We start from the raw sequence: 11,980 nt of genomic DNA, 5'->3' as shown, positions 1-11,980 counted from the left end.
GGAGAAGGGGGGGGGGGGGGGGGGCTCTCGGTTCGACGAGCCCCATTCCTGCCCCTCACAGCCCGGGAGCGGGAAGAGGGAGAGGAACGGATCCAACGGCTCGACGCGGCTGCGGGGGGGAGAGGGCGGGGCGAGGAGAGGCACCGCCCCGCCGGGGCGGTGCCTCTCCTCGCCCCGCCCTCTCCCCCCGAGCCCCGCCTGGCTCCCTCACAGCCGCTGCCATCCGCCCCTTTAGGCAGCGGGTGGGTTTCTGCGTGGGCGGAGGCGGTAGCTGCCCGCCCTTTTTGCCCGCTGACAGCTGCTGTCGCTCGGCCGGTGCCTGAGGGAGGGCGGCCGCCGCTCTCGCTCCCTCTTCCTTCACCGCCACCGCCGCCGCGCGTGTGCCGTGCCAAGTCGGCGGCGCGGCTGCAGCGGCAGGCGGGGAAGCGCTCCTCACCGCTCCGCCTCCGATCGCCGCCCGCTGCGGGGATGTGTGATTGCCATGGCGAGGCGGCTCTTCCCGGGGGCCTGGCTCAGGAAACCCCACTACGCGCAGGTAGGCCGGCAGCGGGCCGTCCCCCGCGGCGGGCGGGTCGGGCCGGGCCGGTGCCAGCACCCTTCCCTCCCCGCTCTCCCCCCTGCCCGCAAAGTTACCTCAGGAGCGGGCGCCCCCCGCAGGGCTCGCCGCTTCTCCCGGCCCGCCGCGGGTGCGGCCGTCGCTCCCTCCCGCCGGCGCCTGGCGGCGGACGGGGCTCGGCTGCGCCGCGCTGCCGCTCGGCGGCTCGGCCGGCGGGAGGTCGCGGCGCCGGGGCTGAGGCGCTAGCCGCGGCCGGCGGGCCCCTGGGCGGCGGGTCTTGGGGCACGGGAGCAGGTGCCGGGCGGCCTCGGGGGCCCCGGCGCCTGTTGCCGCCCCCACGCCGGTCGGATCGGGCCTCTCTTGCCGCCGCCGGGGTGCAGCGAGCTCCACGGAGCGCTCTCCCCGAGCGGCCCGCGCTGCCCGCCGGCAGGACCTGTTAGCGCGGCAGCCTGCCCGCCGGCTTCCCCGGCCCCCTGGGGCTCACAGGAGACTTTCGGTTGGGCAGCTACACCCGCGGCATTGCCAGGGCCCGGAGGAACCCTCATGCTTTTCTCCACATGTCCCTCCCTTACACCCATCGCCGGTGCTGTCGTCGTCCATCCCATCAGAGGATGGGCTAAAGCTTGCATGAGCAGACTCATTTTTTCACGTGTCCTAAAAGAATTAATGTCGGGCACTTTTGGTGTCCAGTAGTTAGTTGCTCCATGCGTTGGTGTATGCGTTCATAGACACACTTTTGTATTTACATAGGCAGGTACACGTTTGTATTACTTAAGCTATCTGTGTAAGGATGTTTTGATTGAAAGTGGTGTGGTTGTCAGGTAGCCGGAACTTCTACTGTGAAATGTTAGTCAGTTATGACCTTGTGGTACATTGAGGGTTATTCTCTGGGGTTCCTTTTTATCTGTTGCATTATATTTTAATTAAATTGTAACTAAAATGAACATTTGTTGAGTTGGAGGGGATAAATATAATATTTCCTTTTCTTATATATGCTACTTATATGTTCATCATCTGTTGATATCTTATTAAATACTTTGTGATCATTGGATTAAAAAATGTAGACTTCATCCTGATGCATTTTAAAGTCTCAAATGTTTTAATTCCTCCTCGTCTGGAACTTTTCTGATCTTATTCTCTTTTTGGAAGTACCTGAAATGGGATGTAACATTTAAGGAGAAGTGTACAGATACGGGTATAATCTTATCCTCTTCATTATTTGTTTTATGGTGTGTATCTGCAAATCTGGGTCAGTATCACTTGATTTTTAGACCAGAAAAGATTGCTGTCGATCTATTTACTGAAGCAGACACCTGTACAGCATTTGGATTCCCATAGGAGAATGCCTCGGATACAAATAAAAATGAATTCATAATCTATATGCTACCTTTCAAATCAGGATTCTCCAAATTGTTTGCCTCCTTTGCCTTGATGATAAGTCTCTCTCTGATCATTATATGGTGATGTCTGATAACATTTTTCTCCATTCTTCTTCTCAACATTTACTTTAAGGTCTTTTAAGCATAATATGTTACTTTAAAATCTGGTGAGAAACAGGAAGACAGCAAGATCATTTATTAGAAAAGCTGAAGAAGTTACGTATTTGTTTCTATAGCAGATTAAAAAAAATATTTCTGACTGTGCTTTCTTGTACTGGAAGCTGCATTTGAATATTCTACAGATTTGTTTTAGGAGATCTAGTAGTGGCTTTGTGAACAGTAACATATTTTTCAGTATTAGACAGTGAATGTATGTTGATATTTGATGCATCCATAGAATGGCAGCAAACTATCAATATATTGGCTTTTCTTGTCACTGCATGTTACTGTTGGTGCATGACAAATGTAGTCATGGTTTAACTATACTAATTGCTGAGTGCTTTATTGAGATTTGTCTCCAAAGAAGCCAATGCTCTCTAAATAAATGCTAGACTTTAACTCACTGAGATGTAGCTACAAGCAGGATGGAAAGACTTGTGTAGTATTGCTATGCAATATTTCAAGTAGCACACCAGGGAAGATGGTTGTACAATGGAAGGTATTGCTGAGCAACTTCCAAATTTTGTTGGCTGGTGTTCCAGACTTTTTGAAAACTGTATCGTGAAGTGAGCTGATAGAACATCAGGTTCTGCGAGACAGAACTTAATACCTGCTCTAGCTTTCCTGCTGTAATAGGAGCAGGATGCTATGACTTGGTTTGCAACTGATACTGTATGGCAAATGCTCTACTATTATTATTTTACATGTTCTTTAGCTTTTATGCAGAATGCTAAGTCCATAGGTAACCAGTTGATGATCTTTCTGGCTAAGAAGGATGTGCTGCCAAGTATCAGCTCATGTAAAAGAAGCAGGGCGAACTCTTAGATATCTTGCCTCAACCCAAAACCCAGTGGTTAGGGACCCACAGAGACAATGTTGAGGTTTTGTCACAAAACAGTAACTCTGAAATACAAAATTTTCCCATTGCTTAGACTGCAAATCATGTAACAATAGTAAAACAAAGCAACAAAAAAATCCTCAAACCTGACAAGCTTTTAAACCTACTAAATACCACAAAAAAAAAAAATCTAATTGTATTTATAGGATTTTACAGTTGGGTGATTAACACTGGTGGGATTTGATTTATGTTTTACAAGGAGAGGTTAGTGTCCCAAATTTGGGAGACATTGTCCTGAAGTTCTTTCTGATAGCTGTAGCTAGCAATTGTGTCATGAGGCTGAGGGCAAGCCAGCAGGATTGCACATGATAATAATCATGTAAAGAACACCTGCATGCTTGGAAGCTTTCTGGCCTCTAGAGATTCTGGACCAAGTTTGCAGACTCTTTAGAGATGTCCCATGGACTTCAGTAATGTACAAGAGACTGTCTTTGAAGGGCAAAAGACTAAACAAGCTTTATACAAGAAATTTCTTGTATCATCTCTTTCCTTTGAGATTTTAATCCTCTTTTTTTGTTTTGTTTTGCTTAAACTTCTACGGGGAAGCATGCTGTTTTTCATCTTGGTCATTATCTTATTTTATTTCAAAAGATATCTCCAACTCTGTTTACTCAGTTTGATTACTCAGGATACAAATAATTCAAGACACTAGCCTAATCTTAAGTGTACACTGTCTGCTCTTAAAAATGTGAATGTGTCTAGTACATGGCATCCAAGACAGCGTGGGCTAATATTCTCAGACATCGTGTCAGCCTACCTGAAATGCATCCTGTGGTCCATAAGACAACCTGAACAGAGAACAAAACAGGATTTCTAACATGATGAGCCTACAATTTCTTTTTCTCTGTTCTTTCCTGTTGCTAATAGGTAAAACAAATGGAGTGAGCAACTCAGATTTGGAGAAGATTAGTGCACTATGGTTATGTGGAATACTTTGTAGAATTAAGCTCTCTGTACTATTAAACAAAGAAACATTTTCATACTCTTTAACCATAAAAATGTTTTAAATAAAAAGTACACTTACCAAAAAACTGGCAAGTTATGTTTCATTTTGATCTGCTACTCTCCATATGCTTTGGAGTGCATCCAGGCTTGAGTTTTGCCAGACGTGGTTTTCCAGTTCTGTTCCAGGGATGAATGTCTAATTATTATTCAATGCACATGACTTAGTAGAATATACAAGTGATGGAAGAAGTTGACTCTGTAATATCCTTTTAAGCATTACAAGTGCTTTCCTTCATTCTTGCGTTCCCTGGCTCATATTTAAGTCTTGATGGAAGAGTGGAGCAGAAAAGAGAAATTGTGTTTCCTCGTTTTAAACACTTTCTTCCTTTTTTCATAATTTTGGAACTCTCAGTCCTTCTGTTGCCCTGAATATGTTATTAAAAATGTTTCCTAGCAGTTTGTCAGGATTTCAAATTAAGTCTGTCTATATGTATTGCTGCCTAGTCTCTGTCTGGGACTTCTTGCTCAGAAATGTGTTCAAATGATCTGCATAGCATATGTGCAGTAAGGCCGCTGTATTCAGGGTGCACTAGTGCACGTGTGACCTAACCAGGCTCATTAAATCCCTGTCCCTGCTGCATTAGTACAACACGTGCACATCAGTTCTGGCACTTCCAAGATGAAGTGGACTAAGTGTGTCTATGCTCACAGACTGATTCTGGGGAGGAAATGTATAGGAAGAAACCAAATAATGATTGGGCCTTTTGCTGAACGTGATAAGGAGGTCCTTATTAGAAAAGTAATTACCTTTGAATCAAAGAGAGTGGAACCTTGTAGTCTTCTGTAAGCAGATGTATGCTCTTGTCCATGCTCTGAACTGGCAGGACCCAAGTCTCTTGCAAGTCAAAAGCTACACGACTGCATTGGCACAGTGCTGAGCCCAAAATAAATCTAGCTTCTCTGGAACTTCCTGCCAAGTATATGATGTAGTCAGATGGCATTTGGGGAGGACTTTCTGTCCCAAACGCGTTTTCTTTCTGCCTGACAAGGAGGACAAATTTGGATAAACCCATATATACAGTATTCTCTCCTGTACTATGAATATAGTCAATACCACTGCTGGCCTCTGAGATTGTACTAAACGGTATGTATTGAATACAAATTTGCATTAAATAGCACTTTGGTTTAAAGTTTATTATTATAAAGGTGCATGGAAGGAGTCAGCAAGAAACTTGGAGGAATGAAGAGGGTTTGTTGTCCCAGAAGCTTTGGTTCCCAAGCAGTTTTTACATGTGAAACAACTTTGTCTAAAATAATTGACAGATTTATTTCTATTGATCTTTCTCAGATTTTACCAGTAGTTTTGTGTGGTATAGTATTTATGTTCTACAATATTAGGGTTATTAGAAATAGTTAAAAACAAAAGCCAAAAAACACCCCCCATCTCTAAAGGAAATCACTGTATCCTATCTTTCAAATAGATGAAAGATAATCGTTAGCACTTATTTACTATGATTCCTGATTCACAGGAGCTCCCTCTTATGTATGTGTGGGGAAATACTGAAGGAAGTTAACTTATTAGAATTTTCAGTAATCCTATTAATAGAAGATGTTTTGTAGAGAAGAGTCTTGTGACAGGCTTTAGGAAGACCATTGTCATAATTGTCTGTAGAAATGAGGATGTGATAAAATAATTTTTAGTTCTCCCTGTAGGTGTTCTGCAATATTTTATTAAGGACTGGGTAATTAAATAGTTATGAAAGGTTCACTTCTAAAAACAAAAATCAATTTGAAAAAAAGCAAATTTTTTTTTATCTTTCCTATTCAAACTCTGCCCCAAGCATCCTCTTCTCTGCAGACTTATTTTCCAGACTGACTGCAGCTGTGGAATAATAATCCTTCATATATTTTCATTTAGTATCTGTAAATGACAGTTGTGTCCTTCTTGTGATTGCGTGTTCATAATAATCTGCAACCCCTTTTTTTTTTTTGTTTAAGTTTTATGAGCTTCTGTCTCACACAGATGTTGCTTGAATCACTGAAAACTGCCTGCCATTGTGTTTGGTATCCTTTCATGTCTGTGGATAGAATTTCACATAATAAAAGAAGTTCTCATGTTGCTTTGAATCTCTGAAAGTGTGTGTGATGGAGTTAGAGATCCAGATTTGGCTTCTGTGAGACACAAAGCCCTGGAAGACATGCTGGTATGTTGAAGAAAACATACCCAGAAACTCTGTACTGATGCCATTTTTGTCATGCATTGTTTTTATGTGTGGTGTTGGGTATCAAAATGTGGAATGTATGGTGATAGTTTCTGGCAAATCATACTTCTCTTTGGAGAAATAAAACTAAAAATTGCATTTAAGAGAAAGCACTTAAAGTTGTCGGAAGGCTTGGTGCTTATCAGAGGAAAGGAGGTGTCTTGCTATAGCTTCTGCCTTGATTTGTTTACTTTGTTTTGGGGCAATATCCATTTTATAGCAAAAAAAATTATTTCCCCTTACGTTCCTTGTCTCCCAACTTGGATAACAGAACTTAAAGGAAATACTTGGAATGCTTTGTAGAATGCAATATGGGGTAAACTGTGACTTGGACCATATGAATAGATTCCCTATACCCTGCCCCAAAGAAGCTGAGTGAAGCTAACATTGAACCTTTATCAGCATGATTGTAAGTACTGATGTTCATGCATGTGTTTCTTTGGCACACAATTTTAGCGTTGTTGAGATGCAAGTTAGATTCTTTTATATTGCAAAAATAGATATTCTGGATGCAGTTTGCTTATAGATAGCAGTCTTGAAGAGGAAAAATGTAGGAAATGCTATAATTGAATACACTTTGTGTTAACTTGATCCCCGCCCCCCCCCCCCCCCCCGATTTGCATAGTCTGTCCTGCCCTTGTGTTGCAGCCTGCCCTTTTGTGGCTAAAAGGAGAAAGCCATGAACTTAAAGGGTTTAAATGAACTAAATTATGCCGATTGGATTGGAAATATTTTTTGGCTTATTTTTAACTGGTGCTTTTATTTACTTTCTGAAAGAAATAGTACCGAGACTTATCTGAAGAATGGGACTTACAAGGAGAGTGTTTCCTTCAAGAATGTGCAGAGGGCATGTCAAGGTATGAGGTGACTTCTGGTAGGATTCAAAAAAGTTAATTTGAAGAAACATAATTAAACTTCATAAATGAAAGACACTTGAAAATTAAAGTACATGAGATGATATAGAAAGCCCCCAGCTTTGCTACTGAATTCTTAAATTATGATCATTGTACTATAGTGCTGTTTGCTTAAAAAAAAAAAAAAAAAAAAAAAAAAAAAGAAACTAAAAACCAAAAAACCCCACGTTTCTGGAGAAAGCGTTTATGTGTAGGAATGTCACCCGTCAGCTTTTCCAGCTGCTGTAGGCCAAGTGCTGGATGGAGAATAGGAGACTACCATTCTTTCTTGCTCTGTATAGTGTATCTCAGCAGCTCTAGCCTGAGTAAAGAGCATGGGAGGTTGAGTGGGAAGGAAGAGGTCTTACCTGAAATGCCAAACAAGATCTCATTTTTTTTTTTTTGCTGGCAGCAAATTTAGGTAGAACATCATAAGCTGTTTAAAAACATAAATCCTTTTTAGATTGGATGCTCAAGAGTTTTGTTGCTGGAGGTTCTCTGTGTGTGTGATGGCTGTGTTTGGGATTGATATATTTATTTTATGAAATACATGATGAAACTGTCTGAGATTAGGTTCACAACACTACACCGATGGTATATATTTAGATGGAAAATAAAATTTCTTAAGTTAGCTCTGTGACAGTGTGCATACAAGAAGTTAAGGATGGTTTGAGTCAGCCTTTGCCAATGCAGCCATTCTCATTTCAGCCTGGCACATCTTAATTGTACTTCGTAAGGGGGCTGACAGCTGAACTCTGTAGAGTGTTGCTGGGGTAGTCCAAGATGCTCCTCTGACCCCATGCTCCATTAGTTTACTATACATACAGCTAAAGTGGCACAGTGGACTTGGGCTCATACCTTAGCTACTCCAGCTCATTATTTGTTTGACTACTGGAAACTTCCAGTGAAAATGTTTTTTCCTGAAGAGGATGATTCTCAGAGTATGAGACCTAAGTGTGTTTGCTTCTACAGACTCTGCTATGTGGTAGTAATCTTTGACAGAGGATTTGGGCAAGGGAGTGGAAGTGGGAATAATGGACAGCTGTTTGCTCCGTTGACTAGAAGTCAATCCTGACAAAAAGACAAATACAAAAATCCTAATGAACATGCCTTCATTGCATAGTTATCAATAATTGAATATGATCTGATTTTATCAAAATACCATGCTTTAATTACAAATAGCTTTTGTACCTCTCTTCAGATGCTGTATCTCATTGGGCTTGCAAAGAAGTTCGTTCTTTCTGTTTGATGCTGTATCTAGTTACAGAAATGTTAGGCCGAAGTAAAAATAGATGAATGACTCACCTAGTTAGATAATTTCAGGAACTGTACTACAGAGCACTCATTGGTATTATTACTGTGTTGAAACCAGCAAAAAAACTTTAAACTCCAGGTTATGAAACCATGAGTTTTTAGGTGATATAAGAACAAATAAAAGTAAGTCAATTATTACAGAAGACATTGAACCTGCATGACTATACTATGGTAGTTCTTGTAAGTGCTAAAACTATTATGTGTCGTCTGTCCTTTAACCAGCCCAAAGTATGAAGGTAGCAAAGAAAAAGCACGTTGTGTTCTCTAGACGGACTGAGAAAAATCTCTTTGAATGCTCACAACTGATCCAGATCAGAATCCCTCAGTCCTGTACCTTAAATGTGTCTAAATGATCTACTGGTTTGGTTCACCTCTCAGTTCAAAACTGTGTTTCAGGAGACTTCTGCTGGAGGGCTGCCTCAGGGCTGGTAACCTGGGCTTCCTGGGACAGATCTGCTGGGATAAAATAGATCTCTCTGGTTTTGTTTTGGTTTATTTTGTATAGTGTGGGTGTAAGAACTAAACTATGCAAAGAATCCATCTGTCCTGCTTACAGCTTTCCTTTGTGAAGGAAAGTGAGAACAGGGAGAGAGACACTCTCCTGGTGCTTTTGCCGTACCACCTCTGCTGGCATCCCAGGATGCTTGTGGACGATAAGCGCATTTTGTACATGGGCAGTAGTTCAGGACAAGGATTCTGAAGTAGGAAAGTTGTGCTGGATAAACTGAAGAAGTGGATGAGGCAGTGAGTAGTGCTGGAAACTTACTTGAGAATGGAAGACAGTGAAGGAAGACTGGAACTGAGGCCAGTGTTGCAGAATCAGATGGAAATAGACTGGAAATAACTGGAAGAAAAAGAATAGCAGATAATGTGTGGTTCAAGAGGGGGACACTAAGACTGGCTAAGCAAACCGTTTGAGATGGGTACTGGAAAGAAAAAAGTAGTAAGTGAAAATTGTGAATGACTAAATAGAGAAAATGGTCTGGAAGAAAGAATAGATGAGGCTGAGTCCACCTGCGCTTGAACTAAGATTTCGGTTCTCTTCTGTAGGGGGTGGTGATGGGGGAAGCATTTCTGAACCCATTGGTAAAGTATCAGTTCTCACTTATTGCTGGTTCACATGTAGGATGACTTCTACTGCTTTTCATCAGTCTCTTCAAGTAGTGTGGTTTGCAAGAAAGCCTACGATTCTTCATGTTGTAAGCACATAGGTGTGGTATTTTGTCTTTTTTTTTTTTAAGCTAGGAGATTGCACTAAAAGTCTTGCAATTCTGTCGTTTAATAAAATTCTTTCAATGGGAAAGGCCTATGTATGGTATTTCTTTTTTTGATGCTCCCGAGCCCCTTGCTGTCAGTGTTGTTTTCTTGGCGGTTCTGTCCTCCCTACCCCCAGCTTTTTCATACATTTTCTAAGCTGTTTCTAAATGTGCTGTAAACCACACAGCATTATTGTCGGTCTCCTTTTGTACTCCATCCAGTTTGTATCCATATTGTGGACGCCATGCTTTAGAGGAAATTACACGTTACTCCAGCTAAGGTCTTTGTGGCTCTGAGGAAAATAGCAGAAATTATTCCTGTCTTACAACACTCCCACTAAAATATCATAAAAGAAGAACTGGTTGAAGGAACTATCTGGTCAAGATTTATCACCAGAATAAAAGCAGTTAGTTGTATCTGTCTCTTCTTTTAACTAGGTAGTTTTAAGATCAAGTCAAGTGAGTGTGTGTGACGGAGTGAAGAAATAGGGATGCACCACTGAGGCATGCAGCAGGACCACAGCTGCAGGGATTGGAATCGCCTTTTTGGTGTTTTGGAACTGACCTTTTTTGCATTATTTCTTCCAAGAGGAAAGGGTGTAATGCATGCTGGTTGTTTGTCATATTTTTATAAGTACTCATAAATTATTGTAGTCTTTCTAGTTAAAAAAAAAAAAAGTGACTTATTTACATCTGCTGCAGTTCTGTGTTTTCCCTCCACTTTAAAGCTAGGTAATATTGTTCATCGTGTGGCCATCTTCTGGAACCCACTTCCTCCTGCCCCTCCCAGGTCTCCCTCCATAAGTTTTCCAAGCTTTCAGCTCGTGGCTGAGAGTTCGCTCTGAAGCAGTATCAGGTTTTCCATTTTATTTTTCACAATAAAACAGTTGCTTAGTTTCACAAAAGTTGAAAAACAGTTTTAAATTTTCAATCAGTTGAGGAGCTAGCTGTCCTGGAAACAGAAATCCTCTGCTTAAACATAGATCAGATACAAATTTATTTATTTATTTGTTTGTTTGCTTGTTTAACACTGGCCCCTTGCTAACCTCAGCCCTGATTTGGAGGGACCAAGGGTATGAGGTATTTCAAGCTCCTGGTTACAGAAAGTTCACTTCTCCTAGGTGTGTCTGTCAGAGACTTCTAGCAGCAAAATCATGATGCATATGATGAGCTGTCAGTCACCAGCAGTTAAAGTTTTTTATTTTGAAGAAAACGTGATCTGAATCGACAACTTGTGATGAAATATTTGATTATGTGGTTTCTAAATTTTTTGTTGATAATTCCTTGATGGGATTTCCTTCCCCCCCTCCCCCCTTAATTTTCTTCAAGCATCTTTATTGGTGGACCATTGATGTAATCTAGCATGACAATCCTATGTTCTTGTACAGCTCTCTCCTACCTTTCCTCGTCTAGTTACATATAAATAAGAGGGTACTCAAGCACTTCATTTATTAAAGTGGCCCAAATCTTTGAAAGTAATTTTTTTTTTTTTTTTTTACTAAGTGTGGGTTTGGGTATTTGTCTTCCATGTTCCTCTTAACCTATATTATATTGAAGATGTGCAGGTTCATGAAACTATTGGACATTTACACTGCCACAACCAGCCTTTCAAAATTCTGATAGTACTTCTTAGACAGCATTAACAAAACATTTACTTTATTTAATGATAAACTTTAATATTTAGTCTTATTCATGGATGTTTAGAGAAGACCAAGGATTCTATAACCATGGTTTGCTGTGGGTGGGTACAATGATTTGGTTTTTAAGTGACTTTTTGGTACGTGAATATGCTATGTATATTACAGAAAGGAATATTCATTTTGCTCTCTTTGACAATCTAAAACATGAATGGTTAAAAAAATTGTTTGCAGCACATGGTCTTCTTTAAACTGGCTTCACTTGCAGCACTGGCAGTGGAGGAACAAAACTGAAAAATAAGGCGGATATAGGTTTAAAATGTTGTTAGTAAAATTACTTAAGAATACTCTGCTAGTTTTGCCAAGGTGCAGTATCCTGCAGTTGTGCTGACACAACTGTTTGCAGGCTTGTACTGTGAGTCAGGTCAACTTCCTGATCTCCTCTGTGGTATAGACTCACAAACAGTTCTTTGGGTGTAATTATGACAAAAATGGGCTTCAGTATGGAGATGCGAAGAAGCAGGGGCAAAGCAATTTGTACTGTACTGAACGATTTGTATAGTGAAATTGCAGTCTAAGCAAGTCCAAAGATGTCATTGTTCTGTTTCGGTTCCAATTTTCAAAAGCAGAAAAATTTAGATTGTGACACTAATGAGTTTTTGACTGTAACTATTTACTTATC

The 11,980-nt window shown here is 41.3% G+C and overlaps 1 protein-coding gene across 3 annotated transcripts in view; it reads left to right on the top strand.

Moving 5' to 3' along the window:
* The first annotated feature begins 202 nt into the window (after positions 1 to 202).
* The window catches only part of EVI5 (ecotropic viral integration site 5), a 116,326-nt gene continuing 104,548 nt past the window's right edge, over positions 203 to 11,980 (top strand). For all 3 annotated transcript variants that reach the window (XM_087730358.1, XM_087730357.1, XM_087730356.1), the window contains exon 1: positions 203 to 535. In XM_087730358.1, the coding sequence (XP_087586484.1) occupies positions 482 to 535 (54 nt within the window). In that variant the 5' untranslated portion in view covers positions 203 to 481. The remainder of the gene's footprint in view (positions 536 to 11,980) is intronic.

This window comes from Nipponia nippon, unplaced genomic scaffold (assembly GCF_047370975.1).
Source record: "Nipponia nippon isolate SJK-2023a ecotype South Korea unplaced genomic scaffold, ASM4737097v1 scaffold_5, whole genome shotgun sequence".
Classification (NCBI taxonomy): Eukaryota; Metazoa; Chordata; class Aves; order Pelecaniformes; family Threskiornithidae; genus Nipponia; species Nipponia nippon.
The sequence above is the reverse complement of the archived record's forward strand: the minus strand, read 5'-3'. Positions and strand labels throughout refer to the sequence as shown.